The sequence below is a fragment of the Pristis pectinata genome, chromosome X, assembly GCF_009764475.1.
Source record: "Pristis pectinata isolate sPriPec2 chromosome X, sPriPec2.1.pri, whole genome shotgun sequence".
In the NCBI taxonomy this organism is placed as follows: Eukaryota; Metazoa; Chordata; class Chondrichthyes; order Rhinopristiformes; family Pristidae; genus Pristis; species Pristis pectinata.
This window is the reverse complement of record NC_067450.1, coordinates 899756-924582: the sequence shown is the minus strand read 5'-3', so window position 1 is coordinate 924582 and position 24827 is coordinate 899756. Positions and strand designations below refer to the sequence as shown.

The 24827-nt window shown below is 56.3% G+C and overlaps 1 protein-coding gene across 1 annotated transcript; it reads left to right on the top strand.

The window, feature by feature from the left end:
* Positions 1-5408: 5408 nt before the first annotated feature.
* On the top strand, positions 5409-24117 carry tegt (testis enhanced gene transcript (BAX inhibitor 1)). The gene is made up of 10 exons (XM_052009393.1): positions 5409-5569; positions 15171-15283; positions 15467-15575; positions 16150-16270; positions 16894-16942; positions 20242-20339; positions 22025-22104; positions 22374-22474; positions 22743-22818; positions 23533-24117. The coding sequence occupies exons 2-10, from the start codon at positions 15228-15230 to the stop codon at positions 23560-23562; spliced, it is 720 nt and encodes a 239-aa protein (XP_051865353.1). The 5' UTR covers positions 5409-5569; positions 15171-15227; the 3' UTR covers positions 23563-24117.
* The last annotated feature ends 710 nt before the right edge of the window (positions 24118-24827 follow it).

The window sequence follows — 24827 nt, the reverse complement described above, 5'->3', positions numbered from 1 at the left end:
AATACTAGAGAGCATGCCTTAAGGTGAGAGTAGGAAAGTTTTCTACACAGAGAGCGGTGGGTGCCTGGAATGTGCTGCCGGGGTGGGGGTGGAGGCAGATACGATAGAGGCGTTTAAGAGGCTCTTAGATGGGGACATGGACGTGCAGGGAATGCAGGAAGGTGGACCACGTACAAGCAGAAGGGATTGGTTTAATTAGGCATCATTAGCTTCAATGGTTCGGCACAGCACTGTGGGCTGAAGGGTCTGTTCCTGTGCTGCACTGTTCTACGTTCTGTCTCCTGCCTCAGCAGGGGTCCCAGATTCACCTCAGGACCACGGAACTGGAGTGGAAGCAAGATATCCTTGATCTCCAGAAGTATCACTGCTAAAGCGTCTCTTGTACTCAGTTCCTCTCGCAATAAAGCCAAAATATAATTTATCTTTTTAATCACCTGCTGTACCTGCACATTTGATGACTCCTGTAGAGGGACATCTTGTCTTTTGGAACATCAACACCACTCAGTCTTTCGTCATTTAAAAACGTTTTCTGATCCCCCTATGCAATGATATGGATTGTGAACTGCTGGGGTCCCAGCGCCAACTCCTGTGGAAACCCCTTTGTCACCGACTCTCGACCTGAAAACAACCTGTTCATTCCTACTTAACCAACCCTCAATTCACGTCAGTGGAAGGCACCCGACCCATCATCACTAATTATGTTCAATAATCCCGTGTTGGGATCTTATCAAAGGTCTTCTGAAGGCCCAAGTGTAACACATCAACAGGTTCTCCCCTTCATTTACTTCTTCAGGTTACAACCTCAGGAAACCCTAAACGTGATTTATTCTTCGTAACTCCACGTTTACTCTGCCCAGTCCTTTCTCTATTTTCCAAGTGCTCTGTTCATAGAGTCACACAGCACGGAAACAGGTGATCCGTGCTGACCGAGATTCCCGTCCAAAGCCGGTCCCATCTGCCTGCGTTTGGCCCATATCCCTCCGAACCTTTCCCATCCACGGACGTGTCCATGTGCCTTCTACCTCTCTGTTGTTCCTTCACAACAGATTCTAGAATAGATTCCAGCAACAGACGCCTGACCTGCCAAGTTCCTCCAGCAGTCTGGTTTTTTTGCAATGGATTCCCACGGTTTCCCCAATACTGACGTCAGGTTAACTGGTCGGAGGGTTTTCTCTCTCTAATGCACTAAAACTCCCGATAATCTGGCACATTCAGGGCTTTGGTGATGCTAGACTAGCGGCTTTTCTGGAGTATTGGATGTTATTCCCCATTAATATCCCAACACACTATTAATGTATGATTTTTAAATTTTACGCAGTATGATTAATTTATTTTGCCCAGTGAGAAGTTGGACAGACTTGGGTTGTTTTCTCTGGAGCGGCAGAGGCTGAGGGGAGACCTGATAGAGGTTTATAATGTCACGAGGAGCACAGAAAGAGTAGAGAGGCGGTATCTTTCTCCCTGAGTAGAAATGTCAAAATTCTAGAGGGAGTAGCTTTCAGGTGAGAGGGAGAAAGCTTAAAGGAGATGTGCAGGGTAGGTTCTTTTACGCAGAGGGCGGTAGGCGCCTGGAATGTGCTGCCAGGGGTGGGGGTGGAGGCAGACATGATAGAGGGGTTTAAGAGGCTGTCCGACACATGAATATGCAGGGAATAGAGGGATATGGATCATGTGCAGGCGGATAGGTTTAGCTTAATTTGGCGTTAGGGTCAGCACAAGGTTGGAGAGGGTTCAGAGAAGATTTACGAGGATGATTCCCGGAATGAAAGGGCTGACGTACGAGGAGCGTCTGTCGGCTCTTGGACTGTACTCACTGGAGTACAGAAGAATGAGAGGGGACCTCATAGAAACACTTCGAATGTTGAAAGGACTGGACAGAGAAGATGTGGTGAAGCTGTTTTCCTTGGTGGGTGAGTCCAGGACTAGGGGGTACAGTCTTAGAATTAGAGGATACCCATTTAGAACAGAGATGCGGAGAAATTTCTTCAGCCGGAGGGTCATAGATTTATGGAATTCGTTGCCACATACAGCTGTGGAGGCCCGATCATTGGGGGTGTTTAAGGCAGAGATTGATAGGTATCTAATTAGTCAGGGTATCAAGGGATATGGGGAAAAGGCTGGGAATTGGGGCTAGATGGGAGAACAGTTTAGCTTGTGGTGAAGTGACAGAGCAGACTCGATGGGCCGAATGGCCTGCTTCTCCTCCTTTGTCTTGCGATCTTGTGACATGGTGGGCCAAAGGGCCTGCTCCTGCGCTGTGCCATTCCACGAACCTGGTGAATTTCGAGGAAAGGCAGGAAATGGGGCCCCATGAGTTTAAAGAGTGTGGGGGAGCGGGGGCTCGATGGGTTTACGGGGAGCACAGGAACCACAGCCCCAGTGTGTGACAAGGAGCAGGGGAAGTGGGGCCCAGTGAGCTGCACACGAGCGTAGGACTCAGGGCCCCGGTGAGCAAACACCCCAGTGAGCCAGATGCCAAACCATCGGGACTCCTCAACAGTCGGAGGGCGGATCATCATAGTCTGACTGTAGGCAGCTAATAGTTGCTTCTTTCCAATCAGTAGGAACCATTCTAAAATCTGTGGTGTTTTGGAAGATACAGTGCGCCCACTACCTTCACAGCCTCCTCCTTCAAAACACTGGGATGAAGGTCATCAGGTCCTGCACACTTATCGTCCACTAATTTACAGTCTACATTGGGGGATTGGCGGTGGGGAGAGGGTCAGCAGCTTCAAACCCCTGGGCGTTAACATCTCAGATGACCTGTCCCGGGCCCAGCACACAGACGCGTTCACAAGGAAGGCGTGTCAGCATCTCTACTTCCTCAGGAGGTGAAGGAGGTTCGGCTTGTCACCGAACATGCTGACAAACAGATGTCCCGTTGGAAGTGTCCTGACTGGTTGCATCGCGGTCTGGGATGGCGATTCGAATGGGCAGGAAGCTGCAGAGAGCAATGGACCCAGCCCCAATACATCACGGGTACATCCCTCCCCACCGTCGGGAGTATCTACAGGAGGCGCTGCCTCAAGAAGGCAATGTCCGTCGTCAAAGATCCCCCCACCATCCGGGCCGTGCCGTCTTCTCGCAGCTCCCGTCGGGCAGGAGGTACAGAAGCCTGAAGTCCCCACATCACCAGGTTCAGGGACAGCGGCTTCCCTTCAACCATTCGGTTCTTGAACCGACCGGCACAACCCTAATCACTGCCCCAGCACAGCAACACTGGGACCGCTCTGCACTACAGTGGCCTTTCTTATGTTCTAATTGTGTTCTTTCTTGTAAAAATTGTGTACAATTTATGTAGAAGATACAGGTGCCGTAGAAGATACAGGAGCCTGAGGGCACGTCCCACCAGGCTCAAGGACAGCTTCTACCCCACGGTGATAAGACTATTGAATGGTTCCCTTATACAATGAGATGGACTCTGACCTCACGATCTACCTTGTTGTGACCTTGCACCTTATTGCACTGCACTTTCTCTGTAGCTGGGACACTTTACTCTGTACTGTTATTGTTTTTACCTGTACTACCTCAATGCACTCTGTACTGACTCAATGTAACTGCACTGTGTAATGAACTGACCTGTACGATCGGTGTGCAAGACAAGCTTTTCACTGAACCTCGGTACAAGTGACAATAATAAACCAATACCAATACCCTTATGCTGCTTACACAATGCTAGGTGTCTGTGATGCTGCCGCAAGTACGTTTTTCATTGCCCCTTGTGCATGTGACAATAAACTTAGGTTTCTCTAATATGTTTCTTAAACAAAAACTAATTTCTTCTAGCTCCTTATTCACTCTGACCTCGAGTGCTCCGCTGCTTCCTGGAGGATCTCTGTGTCTTCGTCTGTGATGGTTCTTCGGGTAGACATCCAAGTCCGGTCTAAATGTGGAGAGGGATTTGTGCCTCCAACACCCTTTCAGACAGTGAGTTACAGGGCCCCCACCGCTCACTGGGAGGAATCATTTTCTCCCCACTCTGGGAATCAGTGCAACTCCTGGTGCTGTTACTGAGGCTGTGTGTCAAGGGAATGGACGTTAGTTATCTGCTTCTTGTTGACTTTGGTTGACATAGTCCACCAGATTTAGGGCTGAGGTGTCGGACTTGGTTCATTGGGAAGGTGAAGGAAATCATGGGGCAGAGATTTGGTCTTGATATCAAGTCCCATCCCCACCAAACACTGGAGAACTTTCTCGGGGACATCCCATTGAGCCTTGCCATCAAGGCCGTGCATCCCAGGACCCTGGGCGTTGAGGCTGTCTGGTCCATCTGATTGTCCAGGCCTGGTTGTCAGGGTCCATGGGGCGAGGGAAACTGACCATCTGGCCCACCAGGCCTGAGTGCCTGGGCCATTCAGCCCACAGAGTCTGGGTGTCAAATGCCCAGGGAGGCTGTTCTGCCCACTTGGACCAGGCTGACGGAACATTTGGCCAGGATATTGAGACCAACCTACCCATCTAGCTTGGGCATCAAGGTCCATGGGGCCAGGGAGGTGGACCATCCATCCCAACCAGCCCAGTAACAAAGCTAGTAGATCATTGGCAGCCTTCAGTGAGGAGTCATTCAACCCATGGTACAGGGGTATGGACCAATGACAGAGGGGATCAGAGGCCCTTCAGCCCATCCATCCCATGGGCTAGGGAGAGGGACCAATATCCCACAGGAAATCAGAGGCCCTGCAGCCCTTCCATCCCATGGTATAGGGAGATGGACCAATGTCCATACAGATCAGGGACCATTCAGCCCTCCATCCCATGGTACAGGGAGATGGACCAATGACCCACAGGGATCTGAGGCCATTCAGCCCGTCCATCCCATGGGATAGGTAGATAGACCAACGTCCCCACAGGAGATCCGAGGCCCTTCAGCCCATCCCATGGGCTAGGGTGAGGGACCATCGACCCACAGGAGATCAGAGGCCCTTCAACCCGTCCATCCCGAGGGCGAGGGATTGGGACCAACGTCCCCACGGCAGATCCAAGGCCCTTCAGCCCGTCGGGCGGCTCCTACTCCCCGCGCTGGAGGCAGAGGCGGCGCGCTGACGTGGCGTCCGCCCATTGGCCAGCCGGCTGGACGGCCCGCCCTCTGACGTGGGGACGGCGCACGCAAACCGGCGCCCGCCGGCCTCCCGTGACGTCACCCAGCGCGCTGCCTGCCCGCCTGCCATTGGTCGGATCCGGCGGGGCAGAACCCGACGGGCCGAGCGGCTGCCGCCCCCCCTCCCCCGCCTCAACCTCCGTCGGTGACGTAATGGGGATGAGCATGACTGGGGGGGGAAGGAGCTGACGCCCGGTCGTAATAATCACCTGACGTGGTGACGCATTATTATAAACGTCACAATTAGCATACCGGCCGGGCACCGCCCTCTTTTATCGCCTGACATGCTCATTAGCATACGTGGCCCCGCCTCACGCAGGCCTCATTATCCCAGTCGCCTGACGTCATCCGACCGTGATCCCGCCCCCTCTCCAGGGTGACGTCAGCGCACGGCCTCCGGAAGGTCGGTCGGGTGCGGATCGAAGGAGCGTCGCCGAGCGAGAGGCCGAGGGCCCGGCGCCGAGGCTGAAGGTGGGCCGAGGGTGGGCCGGGGGCCGGGGCTGAGGGCAGGCCGGGGCCGGGGGGTGGGTCGGGGGTAGGTCGGGGCCGAGGGGAGGGTCGGGGGTAGGTCGGGGCCGAGGGGAGGCCGGGGGTTGGGGGCCGAGGCTGAGGGGAGGCCGGGGCTGGGGCCGAGGGGAGGCTGGGGCCGGGGGCTGAGGCTGAGGGTAGGCCGGGGGCTGAGGGGAGGCCGAGGGCAGGCCGGGGGCCGGGGGCTGAGGCTGAGGGTAGGCCGGGGGCTGAGGGTAGGCCGGGGGCTGAGGGGAGGCCGAGGGTTGGGGGCCGAGGCTGAGGGGAGGCCGGGGCTGGGGCCGAGGGGAGGCTGGGGCCGGGGACTGAGGCTGAGGGGAGGCCGGGGCCGGGGGGTGGGCCGGGGGTAGGTCGGGGCCGAGGGGAGGCCGGGGGCCGGGGGCTGAGGCTGAGGGTAGGCCGGGGGCTGAGGGGAGGCCGAGGGCAGGCCGGGGGCTGAGGGTAGGCCGGGGGCTGAGGGGAGGCCGAGGGCAGGCCGGGGGCTGAGGCTGAGGGTAGGCCGGGACCGGGGGCCGAGGCTGAGGGGAGGGGTGGACCGGGGACCGGGCGCTTGGGGTAAGGGCGGGGACCGGGCAGTGAGGGGTGGGAGGGTGGGCGGGCGCTGTGGGGGGGGGGGTGGGGACCCGGGGACTGAGGGTGAAGTAGGGGGGGGGGACCTAGGGACCGGGCGCTGAGGGTGAGGTTGGGGGGGGACCAGGGGGCCGGGCACTGAGGGTGGGAGGGGGCCGGGCACTGAGGGTGGGGGGGGGCCGGGGGCTGAGGGTGAAGGAGGGGGGGGGGGACCTAGGGACCGGGCGCTGAGGGTGAGGTTGGGGGGGGACCAGGGGGCCGGGCACTGAGGGTGGGAGGGGGCCGGGCACTGAGGGTGGGGGGGGGGCCGGGGGCTGAGGGTGAGGCGGGGGGGGGGGGACCCGGGGACCGGGCGCTGAGGGTGAGGTTGGGGGGGGGACGGTGGGAGGGTGGGGGGGGTTGCTGGGGGTGAGGGTAGGCCAGGGGCAGGGGACTGGGCGCGGAGGGTGAGGGGCGACCGGGGGCCGGGCGGTGAGGGTGGGGGGTCCGGGCGCTGGGGGTGAGGGTGGGGGGGGGCTGGAGGGTGAGGGGGGGGGTCCAGGGACCCGGCGCTGAGGGTGAGGGGAGGCCGGGACGGGCCCAGCAGTTGGGGGGTGGTGGCGGGGGAGTGGGGGTGAGGGTAGGGTAGGCTGTGGGGGGGGGGGGGGGCTGTGGATCGAGAGGCGAACAGCAGGCCCCGAGCTACTGGTGAGGTCAGTGGGTGGGGGAGGAGGAGATGACGGGAGGGTTCCTGGGAGGCTGCTGGTTCTCTGGGACTCTCCCCCACCCCCTCCCGGGGGGGAGGCACGGGAGCTGGGTCCCCGGGTGTGCTGGGGGCTGGGATGGGCGGCTGTTGGGGCAGTGCTGGGTTACGGGCACAGTCTCGGCCTCCCTGAGAGGCACAGCAAGTGTGGCTGGGCACACGGCGTGCAGAGCTCGCTGTAAATCCCAGTGTCGGGCTTGCTGTGGGGGGTGGGGGGACATTGCTGGGGTCATCCCCCTCTCTGACCCCAGCGTTGGCATCTTCATTTGCTGCCGAGTGCTCCGGGAGAGCCTCCGGTCTAATGTTTAACCGAGAGGCACAGACCTTTGAAACCAGTCAGGCTCCCAGCCTCCTCGAGGCAAGTGGCTCAGTGACGGCTAACCCTGACACGGCGGTCTCTACTGGGGCAGGTAAAGACAGCAGCGTTCCTGTGTCACCGTCGCCGAGCTCGGTGCCCCTCCCTGAGAGACGGGAGGGAGACAGACACACCAGGCAGTGCAGGAGGGGACTGGCCAGTAGCTGTCTCCTGCCCCGTTCTGTGTCCCCTCTGCCCATGGATGTGGTCAGCTCGGTGTTTGGTGACTGCACTGAGACACTGTGGCACAGATCGTTCTGTGTCCCCTCTCCCCATGGATGTGGTCACCTCAGTGTCTGGTTTGGTGACTGTACTGTGGCACAGATCGTTCTGTGTCCCCTCTGCCCATGGATGTGGTCACCTTGGTGTTTGGTTTGGTGACTGCACTGAGAAACTGGCACAGATTGTTCCGTGTCCCTTCTGCCCATGGATGTGGTTCACTCGGTGTCTGGTTTGGTGATTACACATGGCGCAGATGGTTCTGTGTAACGCTGGTGTGTTTGGAGCCCGTAAATGTGTAGCGATGGGTTAACGATTGCCGTTGAGAGTTTACTGCCATTCCCTCTGATATCCTTCATCCACTGGTTGCTCAGTAGGTCAGTGTCTGGGTGTACCGCTCTCGGACACAGCAGCTAACAGTGGGGCCTTCCTGAGGCCACGGCAGATGATGTGATGAGATGTGGGGCCGGGCAGCTGGGGTGCGGCCTGCAGAGGAGGGGGGAGCTTCTCCACCCAGAGGCCGGTGAAACCGCTGGAGGCTCGGTGGGATTGTTGACATTGGCGAAACCTGGAGGTGGGTGGGGATCAGTGCAGGAAAGCGGCACTGAGGTGTGAGGAGGAGGGGCGGGGGGGGCGGCGGGGCAAGTGGTTGGCAGCTGTCCGTTGATGGGGAGGGTCCCATCCCCTCCTCCCCCAGCTTCTCTCCCTCCCTCCCTCCATCCCTCTCACCCCCCCCCACCGCCCCCATCTTCTCACCGCCCCCATCTTCTCACCGCCCCCGGCCTGTGTGCGTTGTTTTCCCCTTGTCTCTCTATTTCTTCCTGTCCTGACACTTACCTCCGGACCCCTGGTGCATTTGTGCTCCCCCCTCCCCTCCCTCCACCTCCCCCTCCCTCCCCCTCCCCCTCCTATGTGTGGGTTGTTTTTCCCTTAGAGAGACACAAGGGAAAAACAGAGAGAGACGTTTCTGCCTTCCTCCAAACCCAGTGTTTTTTGCCTTTCTCCCCCCGCCACCGCCTCTCCCTCTCTCCAAACCAGTGAGTGCGTGTGTGTGCGTGTATATTGTGTGTAGTCCCCTCTCCCCCACCCCCCACCCCAGTGTTATGTGTGCGTGTATGTGTGTGAATCCCCCCCCCTCCTCCACCTCTCACTGCAGCCCTTGACGTTTCTGAATTCCCGGGGCTGTCAGAGACAGCTGGGTCTGCCCCCGGGGATCTCCACCTCCCCTGCCTGCTCTTGGAGACTGAGGGGGAAGGAGGTGAGTGGATAGCTGCAGACGGAAATGCCCGCTGCTCCCCAGCGACCCTGACCCCCTCCACTGTGGCCAGTCAGCCTGTTACACCCTGGGCAGAGGTCCAGTCCCTTCTCTCCTTCTCTCTCTAGCCCTGCCCGACTGCTCCTGCCACATCGGGCAGCGAATCCCAGCTCCCAGCAGCTCTGCGGGTCCCTGCTGGGGCTCCCGGCTGCGTCTCCAGCTGGCACGTCGTGGTCACTGCTGCCTGTTTATCTTGTGGGTCCACTCCCACCCCTTCCCAGTCAGTATGATGGGGGGGGGGGGGTGGTGGTGATCTTATTTTTCCCACCCGCCTGCTCTCCTCCGCGCCCCCCCCCCCCCCCCCCCACAATGCCTGCTGACCCCTCCCCTTTCTGGGCAAATGAGGTGGTTGGTTTAGGAGGCGCTGTCGGAGTTGTCACCTACGGCTCCTCCCGATCTCCCCTGGGGGTTTGGGGGTGGGCATCTCGGTTTCCTGCTCTCCACATAAGGAGCAAGGCATAGAGCAGCTCTGCTAAAAGGAACCTTGCAACACAGAGATAAGGAGGGTGTGGCTCCTGGCCCGTCACTGTACTTTTGCTTTGGAGACAGGCAGGTAGTACTCACAGGCCGTCCATTTTGACCTGCTCCAGCCCGGCCTCTTCTCAGTGGTCAGGTTCTCCGACTCTGTTTACCCCACCCCCCCTCCCTGTGGGAGTGCGTTCTACCTTCCCCCTGCTGTCCAGCGGGCAGTTTCTCCTGAGTTCCCGGCTGGACTTACCAGGGGGAGTTTTGCATTGGTGGGCAAAGATCTTGGGGAAGATGGAGCCTGTCAAACGGTTCTGCCTCGGGGATGTCCATTTATTCTAGAAGATGCCGTGAGGAGTAACGTGGTCAGATGCATCCCCCAATTCACCCACAGCACGTTCCAACACTTCTCACCCAGATATCTGGGATCATCTCGACAACCTATACTGGATTCCAGTCTGGACATGCATGGAATTGAGAACACGTGCTCCTGGTCCAGTTCCCTCTGTAGCCCTTTGCCTGTCTCCATCGCTGCCTCAGATCTCTGCACTCCCAATTCATCAGCCTCATGTCATTGCTGAGCTGTTGTCAGATATGTCTTCACCCCCTATGTAAGTATAGCGTTGGATGGTTTGACAAGGAGCGGGAGTTGGACTGAACCACCCTGTCATTCAGAGGCAGTGTCGTGCTGGGACCTCAGGTTCCCCTCTGCACCCTGTAACCACTGACTCTCCCAACCATCCGCCATCTCGTCCTTGGAAAATGTTCAGTGCATCTGTGGAGAAGAAATTCCTCCTCCTCTCCATCTGAAACGGCAGACCTCTTGTCCCGAAACTATGGCCCATTCCCTCCCACCAGGGCAAATGTCCTCTCAGCACCCACCCCGTCTAGCCCCCCTCGGAACCCAACATTTCCAACCAGATCTCCTCTGGTCCTGCCAGACCCCCAACGGGTGCAGGTCCTTCCCCACGGGAACTGAGCCGGGGAGACAATGTCGGTACATTCCCTCCTGGAATGAGTGGAATTGTGGGCAGTGCTCCTGGCATGGGCTCACCAAAACCACCCCCCCCCCCCCCCCCCCCCCCCTGTGTAAAGACTCCCATCCCCTTCACAGCAGGAGCCAATGTTCCTCGTTACAATCTGTGCTGGGACACTCAAACCTGCATGTACCACACCAGTTGCTTTGTGTGCTCATGGAATGACAAGGACATTTCCTGAGCTGTGGTGAAACCGGTGTTGTTCCCCCCCCCCCACACTGTCCTGCAGGTCACTGACCAAGTGCCAGATGCCCCCAAAGGTCACAACCCGTCCCATCTGTTCAGCGCCACGAGATCTCTGCCTGCTCAGCACTTGGCCTTGCTATTTATAAACCTCAAGAACTTTCGGACTGATTGCTCTCCTCTCTGCGCTGGCGGCTCTCCCCAGAGCCGTTCAGAGAGGGATTAGACAGGCGGCTGTCGGGTTGTGAGGTGGTGACTGATGGGGTACCACGGCGACCCCAACCGCAGTGTACCCTGACATTATTGCCTTCCTAGAGAATTGCCCCAAACGTAGATCCTCTCTGCCCCCATATCATAAGTGGAGAGGCACTCCTTCAGTAAGTTCCCCCCTCAAGGTTTCTGTGGCTGTGTTGTCTACAGGTAAGGGGATTCTGCTTGTGTGTAGTCAGAAGAGGAGGTTGTTGTTTCAAATGGATGGATGTTGCATTGTATGGACAGGTTCATGGATAGGGCAAGGTTGAGGGGATACGGTTGAGGGCGAAATGCCAGCAGATGAGACGAGCTCGGGAAGGCACCTCGGTCAGCACGGATGAGTTGGGCTGAAGGTCCTGTCTCCACATTGTGTTACTCTGTCTCTAAGCATCAATAGAAGAGACTGCCGTGTCAGTTTCCAAAGCAAACCTCTGAAGTGGCCTCCTGCTGTGAAGCAATAATCTGCGATCCTTGCCCTGGGCGAGCTAGTTCAACTCTGTGCCCTGATGAAGGTTCTCGGCCTGAAACGTTGACTGTTTATTTTCCTCTGTGGATGCTGCCCGACCTGCTGAGTTCCTCTGGCATCGTGTGTGTGCTGCTCAACCCTCTATGCCTTTGGTGTGACCTATTCCCCTCGCCAATTCTGCAGGGGCAGCTTTTTAATTCTGCACCTCAAATTTTTTGGCAGTGACTTGTCAGTTCTGTGGGGGTTGAATTTCTGATTCCTGAACTGCTGTAACACGGGGGTGCACTGTATTCACAGTCTGTGTCAGTGAGGACACCATGTGTCGTTTTTCCAAGTTAGGTGGGACTGTGATTAGGGAGGAGGATGCGAAGAGGCTTCAAGGGGATTTGTATCTTCAAAAGTATATTTTGTTCTTGGAACCGTAGAACAATACAGCACAATACAGGCCCTTCGGCCCACCATGTTGTGCCAACCTTGAAACCTCACCTAAGACTATCTAACCCCTTCCTCCCACATATCTCTCTAACTCAAATTCCTCCATATGCTTATCTAACAATCTCTTGAACTTGTCCAATGTATCAGCCTCCACCACCGCCCAGGCAGCGCATTCCATGCACCAACCACCCCCTGGGTGAAAAACCTCCCTCTGACATCTCCCTTGAACTCCACCCCCCCCCCCCCCCCCCCCCCCCCCATTACCTTAAAGCCATGCCCTCTTGTATTGAGCATTGGTGCCCTGGGAAAGAGGTGCTGGCTGTCCACTCTGTCTATTCCTCTTAATATTTTGTACACCTCTATCATGTCTCCTCTCATCCTCCTCCTCTCTGCTCCCTTAGTCTCTCCTCATAATGCATCCTCTCTACACCAGGCAGCATCCTGGTAAATCTCCTCTGCACCCTTTCCAACACTTCCCCATCCTTCCTATAGCGGATCTTAAAATCCTCCTTAATATGGACATCGGAGCTCTTCTCTACATTTGTGTACCTGGGAACACAACAGTCCAGCACTGACAGGCCATTCGGCTCACAATGTTGTGCTGACCTTGGTGCCGATTTTGCTGTGTGTCCTCCACGTCCCTCCATGTTCACCTGTCTATTTAACTTCCTCAAACTCCAAACTCCCTGCTTCCGATAACTACTGCCCTGGTAACCCATTCCAGACACCCACCACTGTCTGCGTTTGAAAAATACATATAATCGCCCCTCACATCTCCTTAAACCCCCCCCCACTCCCCAAACCTTAAAAGTGTGTCCTCTGGAGTTTGACATTTCTTCCCTGGTGAAGGTAGGGTGGGGTAGACACTGTGCCTCTCATAATTTTAAAAACCTCCATCTGGTCTCCCCTCAGCCTCTGCCGCTCCAGAGAAAACACCTCATTTTTACAGGGCTCTGCAGGCTGGATGGAGGGAGGATTAACCCCCCCCCCGGCTGAGGGGCCGTTTGGGGCAGAGACGGGGGAGGGATTTCTTCCCCCAGAGATTTGGGGAGGTGGTGAATCTTTGGAACTCTCTCCCCCGGAGCACAGTCAAAGCACCTGGACCTCCGCACGTCGAGGGAAGTGGAGAGAGTGCAGAAAAATGGAACTGAGGTCGATCGGCCCAGGCTGCTTTTGAGAGTAGGGCTGGAAGGGCTGAGTGGCTGACTCCTGTTCTTTATTCCCTAAACTCCTAGAATTGTACAGCACAGAAACCTGGCATTCATAAATCAAAGTATTGAGCATAGGAGCTGGGATGTTATGGTGAGGCCAAATTTGGAGTATTGTGTGCGGTTCTGGTCACCTAACTGCAGGAAGGATATCAGTAAGATTGAAAGAGTTCAGGGGAGATTTACTAGAATGTTGCCGGGTCTTCAGGAGTTGAGTTACAGGGAAAGATTGAACAAGTTAGGACTTTATTCCTTGGAGCAGAGAAGAATGAGGGGGGATTTGATAGAGGTTTACAAAGTGATGAGGGGCATAGACAGAGTTAATGCCAGTAGGCTCTTTCCACCTAGATTAGGAGAGATAAGTACGAGAGGACATGGCTTTAGGGGGAAAGGTTTAGGGGGAACTTCTTCACTCAGAGAGTGGTGGGAGTGTGGAACGAGCTGCCATCTGACGTGGTAAATGCGGGCTCACTCTTTAGTTTGAAGAATAAATTGGATAGATACGTGGACGGGAGAGGTCTGGAGGGTTATGGACTGGGTGCAGGTCAATGGGACTAGTGGAATAATGTTTCGGCACAGACTAGAAGGGCTGAATGGCCTGTTTTCTGTGCTGCAGTGTTCTATGGTTCAGAGCGGGGGCCCTGTGGCCCATCTCACCCATGCTGCCCCAATACCTATCTATGTTGCTCCCATTTGCCCATGCTTGGCCCATGTCCCTCTACACCCTTCCTGTCCCAATACCGTTGTACCCGCCTCAACCCCTTCCTCGTTCCACACACCCACCACCCTCGGCGTGGAAAAACTCACCCCTCCGGTCCCCTTTTAAATCCCTCGCCTCAAACCTGTGCCCTCTAAGTTTTAGACTCCCCTACCCCTGGGGAAAAAAGACTTGTGACCGTCCACCTTATCTATGCCCCTGGTCTACACCACCCTGGGCATGCCCTCTTCTCGTTACCATCGGGGAGGAGGTACAGGACCCTGAAGACCCACACTCAATGATTCAGGAACAGCTTCTTCCCCTCCGCTGTCAGATCTCTGGAACCCATGAACACCACCTCGTTCTTCCTCTTTTGCACTATTTGCGTAACTTACAGTAATTTTCTGTCTTGCACTACTGCTGCCGCAGAACAACAAACTTCACGACATATGGCAGTGATGATAAACCTCTTGGGTCACCCCTGAACCTCTTACACTCCAGGGCAGAGAATAAGCCCCAGCCAGTCCCAGTAACATCCTCGTGAATCTTTCCTGCAGCGTCTCCAACAGCAGACCTACACTCCCCTCTCGCCCTCTAGTTCTAGACTCCCCTACCCAGGGACAAAAACCCTATCTACTCTCATTATTTTGTAAGCCTCTGCTGTGATCAGTCTCCTCGACTTGGGGGGGGGGGGGGGGGGTGGTGGATTCTAAAACTGATGACAGGATGGGGGAGCACCTCAGTGACTGCCACTGAAGACAGAGCAGATTCCAGGGAAGCGAGAGAGAGAGGGTGGGTGCTAGGAGAGCAGAAAGCTGTGGATTTGTGGGGGGGGGGGGGGCAGGGAACTGTGTGGGACAGACTGCGAATCTCTGGGTCTCTGGACTTCCCCCTCTCGAGGCCAGGGTCTGGAGAATGGAAGGATATGGACTATGTGGATACAGGAGCCTGAGGGCACGTCCCACCGGGCTCGAGGACAGCTTCTACCCCACTGTGATAAGACTATTGAACGGTTCCCTTATACGATGAGATGGACTCTGACCTCACGATCTACCTTGTTGTGACCTTGCACCTTATTGCACTGCACTTTCTCTGTAGCTGGGACACTTTACTCTGTACTGTTATTGTTTTTACCTGTACTACCTCAATGCACCCTGTACTAACTCAGTGTAACTGCACTGTGTAATGAATTGACCTGTACGATGGGTTTGCAAGACAAGTTTTTCCCTGGACCTCGGTACAAGTGACAATAATCAACCGATATCAACGTGCAGGCGGAAGGGACTGGTGTGATTAGGTGTCATTAGTTTAATTTGTTCAGCACAATCTGCTGGGCGGAGGGGCTGTTCCTCTGCTGTTTGGGGTTCTACTTGTGGGTTTATTTTGGTGGGGGGGGGGCTAGTTGGGCTGCCTCTCGATCTGCAGCAGTGGGTCTACTTGGGGAATGGGCTGTGACGGAGCGGGGGTGTATCTGCTCGGAGGGGAGGAGCGGTCCCTCCTCGCCCACCGCCTCGACCTCCACGGGGGGGGGGGGGCCCCCCCGCCGCACCGCAGATGTTCCTAACCCCTCCCCATCTGTTTTCTCCCCCTCCCCCCACAGGTGCCTGATCTCACAGGTCTGGACCAAGCAACCCGGCTTGGACAAACCCAGAGCAAGATGAACGCCTTCGACAGAAACCTGAACTTGGACGGTCTGTTCAAATTCTCCCAGATGTAAGTTGTCCTCGGGACCACCGGGGGGGGGAGAGGGTGGGGCGGTGGGCACCAGGATGGCAGGTTGGGGGAGGGGGCTGTGTCCCAGAGTTGTCTGTGTCCATGCCGGGTTCCTGTTGGTATGAAATGCATTCTAACCTGCCCCCCCCCCCCCCCCCCCCCACCCCGTTATCTCCCCTACAGATCCTACTCCACACAGCAGCACCTGAAGAAGGTCTACTCCTGCCTGGCCGTCTGCATGTTCCTGGCAGCAGCTGGAGCCTATGTCCATGTGGTGACCAGGCTCTTTCAGGTAAGGGCTGGGGATGGGATGGGGGGGCGGGGGGGCTAACACAACCTTTTCTCCGCTGGAGGTAAACCAATGGCCAATCCCATGGGGTTTGATTGGTCGATCGCTTGGAGAGGGACCAATGGTCATTTCCCCAAGGGCTCCTGGTCTGATTGGTTTATCTCTGGGAGAGCGACCAATGGCCATGACATTGCAGACACAATAGATGCTGGAATCTGGAGGAGCTCAGACCCTGGGGTCTCCATCGGGACCCCCTCCCTCCCCAAACCCTGGGGTGTCTGGTCTCTCCCTCGGGGATCCCCTCCCTGCCCAGACCCCTGAGGTCTCTCCCTTGGGAACCCCCCTCCCTCCCCAGACCCCTGAGGTCTCTCCCCTCCCTGTGGGGGCCCTGGGTTACACCCCCCCCCCAAAGCAGTGATCAGGGGTGACTGTGCAGTGCCTGTGGCTCCGTTCTCCTCCAGTACTGGAACTCTGTCCTACCTGGGTTGACACCGGACTCCCCCCGAGGGCTGGGACTGGGGGTCGGGGCAGCCCTGGGGTTGGTGATGGCTACCTGACGGAGATGCTGCTGTTACAGGGCGGCCTGCTGTCCACACTGATCTCCCTGGGCCTCATCGTCTGGCTGGCGTTAACCCCTCACAGCCCGGGCACCGAGAAACGCAGGCTGGGCATCCTGTCTGCATTCGCCTTCTTCACAGGTGAGCTTGTCCCCGCGGCAGCTGGTGGGGAGGGTGGGAGTGGGGAAACCGGGGGCAGCTTCCTCACCACTGGGACCTCCCGCTTGTTCCCATTCACATGGGGCAGGGGCCGGACCCTCTTCTGTCACCCTCCCCTGGTATCGGGGAGGGGGAATCAGACAGAAATCACACTGAGGCAAGGAATCAGGAGCTGGGACTCTGGATCAGGAGAGGTTCAAAGCAGTCTAAAAGGTGGAGGTGTAGGGAGGGAGTTCCAGAGCTGGGGGACCCGGGGCAGCTGAAGGAGGTGGGGAGAGAGAGGTGGGGAGGTGCAGGGAGGGAGTTCCAGAGCTGGGGGACCCGGGGCAGCTGAAGGAGGTGGGGAGGTGTAGGGAGGGAGTTCCAGAGCTGGGGGACCCGGGGCAGATGTAGGGAGGGAGATGGGAGTGCAGGTTACAGAGATAGTGGTGTAGGGGGGGGGGGGGGGGGGGGGTGGGTTACAGGCAGAGAGGGATGTAGGGCCAGCGGGGATGTATGACTCCTGTTTGTCTGTAACTGGGTTAACAGGCTGACTGGCCTCGTGGCAGTTGGTCGCTGCTCTTCTGGTGATAATTCTCTCCCTCCCTCTCGTTCTGTCGTTTCAGGTACTGGACTGGGCCCCCTGATCGATTTCGTCATTTCTATCAACCCATCGTAAGTGCCTCCTCCCCCAGCCCTCGGCTGATGGTGTCCCTGGGTGCCCATGTGTGAGGCCGGCAGTTAGTGCTGTTGCCGTGTCCAGTGAGGGAGCCCCCAAGCCGTCTTTCCTTTTCAATCTTTTTATTAGTTTTCAAATTAATACAAATTGATATAGAACATCGATGTTTGTACATGTGATACACAGACCAGGAGAACAGTCATGGCATAGATAATCATTAAAGAACTATAAAAAATCTGTAGATCCAACGACCTCTTAGTAAATTAATAAAATATAAAAAAAGGAAGAAAAAGATTTATTATATAAATTGAAAAAAGAAAAACCCCAAATCAATAAGAGAAATTGTAAACGATATAAACTAAACAAAAATTTCAAAAAAACAAAAAAAAGAGGAAAAAATTTCTCAGTAGAAACAGAACAAATATTATGTCGTCAACTCCGTTCCTCTAAGTTGGAAAGTTATTGAAAGGGGATCTACATCATGTCAAAATATTGAATAAATGGACTCCAAATATCTTCAAATTTAAGCGAAGGATCAACAGTAAAACTCTGAATTTTTTCCAAGTTTAAACATGATATAGTTTGAGAGAACCATTGTAAAGTAGTCGGGGGTATTGGATCCTTCCATTTAAGCAAAATGGATCGTTTGGCCATTAATGTAACAAAGGCAATCATACGGTAAGTGGAGTCAGATAAATGGCCAGACTTGGTAATCCAAAAATTGCAGTGATAGGATGAGGTTGTAAATCAATCTTCAATGCGTTTGAAATAATGTGAAAAATGTCTTTCCAATATTTTTCCAAAAGAGGACAGGACCAAAACGTATGTGTCAGAGAAGCCACATTTGATTTACATTTGTCACACATAGGATTTATATGGTGATAAAAACAGGCTAGCTTATCTTTTGACATATGGGTCCTGTGAACTACCTTAAACTGTATCAATGAGTGTCTGGCACACATTGAAGATGTATTAACTAAATGAAGAATTTTCTTCCAAGTCTCTGTAGGTAAAGATGTCTGGAGTTCACTTTCTCATTCATTCTTAATTTTGTCCAGTGATTCTGGACGTATTTTCACAATTAAATCATAGATTATTGCTATCAAGCCCTTCTGATAAGGATTAAGACCTAAAATTTTTTCTGTAATTTCAGTTTTGTCGGAAAAGAGGGTATAGTAGCTTTTAAAAAAATTTCTAATCTGCAAATATCAAAAAAAGTGTGATCTAGGCAAATTGTATTTGTTAGACAGTTGTTGAAAAGATGAAAAACAGTTATCAATGAATAAATCACGAAAACATACTGTTCCCTTCTCTTTCCATGTGGAAAAAGCTGAGTCAACTCTGGATGGATGAAAGAAAGAATTAGATTGAATGGGACTTGACAGGTTAAATTTATTCGATCCAAAAGCTTACGAAATTGAAACCATATTCGTATTGTATGTTTATAACTATTGGGTTAATCATATGTTTACTTAATTTGGTAAGTGCAACAGGGAGTGAAGCTCCTGAAATAGAAACTAATGAAAATTCAAACACTGATTGGTGCTCAAGGTTTACCCATTTGGGGCGTTGAACTACATCTGAATCTTGTGTCCAAAAGATTAAATAACTGATATTGATTGCCCAATAATATAATCTAAAGTTAGGCAAGGCCAAACCACCATCCTTTTTTAGTCTTTGTAAATATTTCTTACTTAGCCTTGGGTTTTTATTCTGCCAAATATATGAAAGAATTTTCGAATCAATAGTATCAAGAAAAGATTTCGGAACAGAAGTTGGAATCACTTGAAATAATTATAAAAATTTTGGTAAAATATTCATCCTAACCGCATTAATTCGGCCTACCAATGATAGAGACAGTGGGGACCATTTAGTAAATAATTGTTTAACATGGTCAATGAAAGGTAATAGATTAGCTTTAAATAAGTCCTTATGTCTCTTGGTAATTTTAACACCTAAATACATAAAATAATCAGTTACCAATCTAAAAGGTAATTGCCTGTAAATTGGGGTTTGCATATTCAATGGAAAAAGTTTGCTGTTATTAAGATTTAATCTATAGCCAGAAAGAACACTAAACTGATGTAATAGTGATAGTACTGCGGGGATAGATCCGTCCAGATTAGAAATATAAAGTAACAGGTCTTTAATTCTGAAGAAGGATAAAGATCCCACTGAGTGTGCATCTTATAGACCTATTTCTTTATTGAATGTAGATTCCAAAATATTTTCCCAAGCATTCTCCTGTCCACCCACAGCCCCCAGACTCTGAGGGGGGGGGGGGGGGGTCACAGATGGGGAGGGGTGTGCGGAGACGGGTCCCGGTGGGGTGAGAGTGTGGGGGGGGGGGGGGGTCCCAGAGGGGCATGGAGTGAAGGTGTGGGGAGGGGGGTCCTGGAGGGTGTCCCGGAGGCAGGGAGGGGTGTGCGGTGAGAGTGTAGGGAGGGGGGGTCCCAGAGGGGCACGGAGAGAGTGTGGGGAGGGGCGCACGGTGAGAGTGTGGGGAGGGGGGGTCCCGGAGGGTGTCCCGGAGACAGGGTGGGGTGTGCAGAGATGGGGAGGGGTGCGCAGTGAGAGTGTGGGGAGGGGTGTAAGGAGATGGGGAGGGGTGCACGGTGAGTGTGGGGAGGGGTGTACGGAGACAGGGAGGGGTGCACGGTGAGAGTGTGGGGAGGGGTGTCCCGGAGACAGGGTGGGGTGCGCAGAGATGGGGAGGGGTGCGCAGTGAGAGTGTGGGGAGGGGTGTACGGAGACAGGGAGGGGTGCACGGTGAGTGTGGGGAGGGGTGTACGGAGACAGGGAGGGGTGCACGGTGAGAGTGTGGGGAGGGGTGTCCCGGAGACAGGGTGGGGTGTGCAGAGATGGGGAGGTGTGCGCAGTGAGAGTGTGGGGAGGGGTGTATGGAGACAGGGAGGGGTGCACGGTGAGAGTGTGGGGAGGGGGGTCCCAGAGAAGGGGAGGGGTGCGCGGTGAGGGTGTGGGGAGGGGTGTACAGAGACAGGGAGGGGTGCGCGGTGAGAGTGTGGGGAGCGGGGTCCCAGAGACGGAGGGGTGCACGGTGAGAGTGTGGGGAGGGGGGTCCCGGAGAAGGGGAGGGGTGCGCGGTGAGGGTGTGGGGAGGGGTGTATGGAGACAGGGAGGGGGGCGCGGAGAAGGGGAGGGGTGTACAGAGAGAGTGTGGGGAGGGGGGTCCCAGAGACGGGGAGGGGTGTGCGGTGAGAGTGTGGGGACTGCACTGGCTGTCCGCGACGGTGGGCTGTGACTGTGGCCATCCGCGTACCGTTTGCCTTCACAGCATCATCCCGACGGCCTTCCTGGTGTCTGCCCTGGTGTTCTGCTGCTTCACGCTCAGCGCCCTGTATGCCCAGCGCCGCAGCTACCTGTTCCTGGGAGGTGAGTGGTCGGCGCTCTGGGCTGGAGGTCCCACCAGCCTCGGTGCTCGGCTGGTGTGGGCGCGAGCTGGCTGATTTCCACCCCCCACCCCCCCCCCCCCCCCCCCCCCCAGGTCAGCTGTGGCCCCGGTCTCTGCTACCCTCCCCACTGTCGTCTGTCCGAACACGTCCACTGACCCCCGCCCCGACAGCTGTCGGGGGTGGGAGCAGTCCGGGGGTCCTGGACCGTCCCACCACCACTGGCTCAGAGTTGTGTCCAAATCCACCCGGGGCGCAAGGGAAATGACATTCACACGAGCCGTCTGGGTGAAGCACCCCCCTCTCCCGAAGGAAGGCTCCCTTCTTACCCAGTCCCACCCGCGCCTGATTCCCGGTCCCCCCGCTCCTACCCAGGGCCAATTCGACAAGTGCACCAGGTACTGAAACTGCCAGCCACGTCCCGTGAAAACCTTTGGGGGGTGGGTAACAACGGCGTTAGCCTGGACACCTCTTGGACAGGGTGGGTCAAGTCACAGAGTCTCACAGCACAGGAACAGGCCGTTCGGCCCAACTGCTCCGTGCTGACCTAGATTCCCATTTAAACCAGTCCCATATCCCTCTGAACCTTTCCCATCCACGGACCTGTCCGAGTGTCGTTAATGTCCCTGCCTCCCCCACTTCCTCTGGCAGCTCGTCCCACGTACGGACCACCCTCTGGGTGAAGAAGTTGCCCCTCGGCTCCCCTATTAAATCTCTCACCTTAAACCTGTTCCCCAACCCTGGGGAAAAGACTGCGTGCATTCACCTCGTATATGCCTCTCATAACTTTTATACACTGCTACGTCTTCCCACACTCCGAGCCTCCCCAACCTCTCCCTATAACTCAGGCCCTCAAGTCCTGGCAACATTCTCATAAATTTCCTCCGCACTCCTTCCAGCTATAATGTCGTCTTTACCGTAGGGTGACCAAAATTGAACCCAATATTCCAAATGCCCCTTGTGACTTTATACACCCCTCCCACCTGCCCCCCACTGGGACCGGACCCTTCCACACCTCACCCACTTCAGTGTCTGTCTAAATGCCCCTGAAACACGGTGGGTGGATCTGGCTCCACTACCTCCTGTGGGCAGCTCGTTCCGGAGACCAACCACCCTCTGGGTGAAGAAGTTGCCCCTCGGGTCCCCTATTGAATCTCCCCCCTCTCACCTTAAACCTGTGCCCTCTAGTTTGACTCCCCTACCCTGGGGGAAAAGACCGTGACCACCCACCCTGTCCACGCCCCCTCCTGAGTTTGTAAACCTCCGTCAGGTCACCCCTCAGCCTCCTTCACGCCAGGGAAAAGTCCCGGCCTGACCGGTCTCTCCTTGTAACTCGAGCCCTCCAGTCCCGGCAACATCCTGGTGAATCTTTCCTGCCCCCTCCAGTTTAATGACGTCCTCCCCGTAGGAACGCGACCAGAACTGCGCAGAGTACGTGTGCACTGGGTGTGCTGAAGGGCCCACCTTGCCCTCCTGCTCGTACCCTCACTGTTCCACCCTCCTTTGATCTGAGCGACACAGACACACGCTCCAAGGGTGCTGGGTCAGGAGAATGCTCCCTGCTCTCCGGAGCCAGGGGTGCGGCCCCCGCCGTACGTTGGTCTGAGGAGGGGTGGGTGGGGATCTGGCCCTCCTGCCCCTGATCTGGGTTCTCTCTCCTGCCGCCAGGTACCCTGATGTCTGTCCTCACTATCCTCTGCTTCGTGCCACTGGTCAACCTGTTCTTTGGATCGGTCCTGCTCTTCAAGGTACGGTGGGCATCGATGGGGGGGGGGGGGGGGGGGGGGAGATGGTGGGTGCTGAGGTCTTGGGGGGTCAGGGGAGGCGGGGAGTTGGGGTTGGTGGGAGGTCGGGAGTGGAAGAAGGGAGGGGAGGTAGGGTGGTAGAGGGTTGGTGGGGGATCGAGGAGGGGAGAGGTTGGGGGGTTGACGGATGGGGGAGGGAAGGGATGGAGGGGTTGGGGGTGGTCCCCCCTCCCCTCCTGCCCCACTCTAAGCAGCCCTGCTTCCGTCCCCAGGCCCAGCTGTACGTCGGCCTCCTGGTCTTCTGTGGCTTCATCCTGTTTGACACCCAGCTGATCATCGAGAAGACAGAGCACGGGGATAAGGACTACATTTGGTGAGTGTCACCGCGGGGGGGGCGGGATGGTGGGGGCAGGGATGGGTGTGCGTGCCTTGTGTCTGTGTTCTGACCCGGACTGGCTCTGGTGTGTACGGGATGGTGGGGGCAGGGATGGGTGTGCGTGCCTTGTGTCTGTGTTCTGACATGTGTTGGGCTCCATTGACTGGAGTGGGACCTGGACCGGGTCTGATGACCAAGCTGTCAGCTGATACTGGGGGATGTTGGGTGTTGACTGCCCTGCTTTAACTGCCTCCCTCCTTCCCAGGCACTGTGTGGACCTGTTCATGGACTTCATCGCAGTCTTCAGAAAGCTCATGTTGATACTGGGCATGAATGAGAAGGTGAGATCTGACTCCCTCCCTCTCACACCTCGCTCTGACTGTGAGGGGGGGGTGGGGGTTACCGAGGACACTGGTGGGAGAGTTGGTGACCAGAGGGGACGGGCGAGAGGCCTGGGGTGGGGAAACGTCCTCACCCGGCGTGGTGACCAGAGGGGGCGGGCGAGAGAGCTGGGGCGGGGAAACGTCTTCGCCCGGCGTGGTGACCAGAGGGGGCGGGCGAGAGAGCTGGGGCGGGGAAACGTCCTCGCCCGGCGTGGTGACCAGAGGGGGCGGGCGAGAGAGCTGGGGCGGGGAAACGTCCTCGCCCGGCGTGGTGACCAGAGGGGGCAGGCGAGAGAGCTGGGGCGGGGAAATGTCCTCGCCCGGCGTGGTGACCAGAGGGGGCGGGCGAGAGACCCGGGGCGGGGAAATGTCCTCGCCCGGCGTGGTGACCAGAGGGGGCGGGCGAGAGACCCGGGGCGGGGAAATGTCCTCAGCCGGTGAAAGCACATCTGAAGAGCTTTAAGATGCCAGTTGAACAGGCAGGGAATGGGACTGTAGATGTGCTGAAGGGCCCTTTGGCCAGGCCAAGGCCATTGCCTCAGAAATGACCAGTGGGGGTGATGTGACCGCTTGGCCCATCTCAAGCCTGCTAAATGGGGGCAGGGTGGCGGGCCGCTGCAGTGCTTGGGGTCTTGTGGATACAAACACCAACCCGTGTTGTTGTCCTTGCAGGAGAGGAAGAGGAGGAGCAACTCCAAGTGAACGCCAATCACCCCCTCCCCAAGGATGATCCCCCTGCCCCCCCCCCGCTACTCATTAAACAGAATGATTGAGATGGATGTCCTGCGTCTGCTCCTTCCCTGAGCCACCTCTGGGGTATCCACCCTGCCCCTTCCCCAGCCCCACCTCACACCTCTCTACCTGTCTGAGTGGCCAGGCCCGCAGGCTCCCCCCACACAACCGAGCTCTGGGACCTCGGGGCCGGTTTATGGGGGCCTGGTGCCGGGCACTGGGCAGTGCCAGCCCGTACCAGGCCTGACTTCCCTCCCCACTGCTCCTGCTATGCCCTCTCCAGAAGTAAGCTATGGAAATGCTACCTGTCCCCTCCCACTGCCCCTCTGCTCCCTGCCACCCCAGCCCCCTCCCTGTGTGACCTGAACCACTCTAGAGGTGCCATGATGGTGTGTAACTCCCTGCTCTGCCCCTCCTGTGAGCCACTATCCGTGTGACACACACACCTGCGGTCTGCTCTGAACATTTGATTTTAAAAGTTAATTACTACACTGGTTTCTAATAAATGGACGTTTTTGCCTTGTAGTGATTTCCAATTCTTTTCCCTTTGTTTGATAACTAACAATTTATAAATAAGCCAAGTCTTTCTCTCCTGTACCTACTGTTCACCCTCAGGACACTTGCTTGAAGTGGGGGATCTTGCTGTGCATGAATGGAGGGTCATGGGGGGGGGGGGGGGGGGGGTGCTTCACTGGGCCTCACTTGGACAACAGGAGCCATTATTCCCGGTCACTTGGTTGTTCAGTGGTTTCCCACGCATGGCTTGGAGAGAATGTTACAGGGTGAAGCCAGCAGTGGAAGAGGGTTCAAGGGGCTGGGAGTTCTTGTAATGACAGTGCTGTGGGAGGGAGTGTGTGCGATGGGAAGGTGCGGAGGGAGCTTCACTCTGTGTCTGACCCCGGGAGTGTGTGACGGGACGGTGCGGGGGGAGCCTCACCCTGTGTCCGACCCCGGGAGTGTGTGACGGGACGGTGCGGGGGGAGCCTCACCCTGTGTCCGACCCCGGGAGTGTGTGACGGGACGGTGCGGGGGGAGCCTCACCCTGTGTCCGACCCCGGGAGTGTGTGACGGGACGGTGCGGGGGGAGCCTCACCCTGTGTCCGACCCCGGGAGTGTGTGACGGGACGGTGCGGAGGGAGCCTCACCCTGTGTCCGACCCCGGGAGTGTGTGACGGGACGGTGCGGAGGGAGCCTCACCCTGTGTCCGACCCCGGGACGGTGCGGAGGGAGCTTCA

Coding starts and splice junctions, on each gene's coding strand:
- tegt (XM_052009393.1), top strand. CDS start 15,228: ATGAACGCCTTCGACAGAAACCTGAACTTGGACGGTCTGTTCAAATTC. Junction 16,943..20,241: donor GTCATTTCTATCAACCCATC/GTAAGTGCCTCC, acceptor TTGCCTTCACAG/CATCATCCCGACGGCCTTCC. Junction 22,105..22,373: donor GATCGGTCCTGCTCTTCAAG/GTACGGTGGGCA, acceptor TTCCGTCCCCAG/GCCCAGCTGTACGTCGGCCT.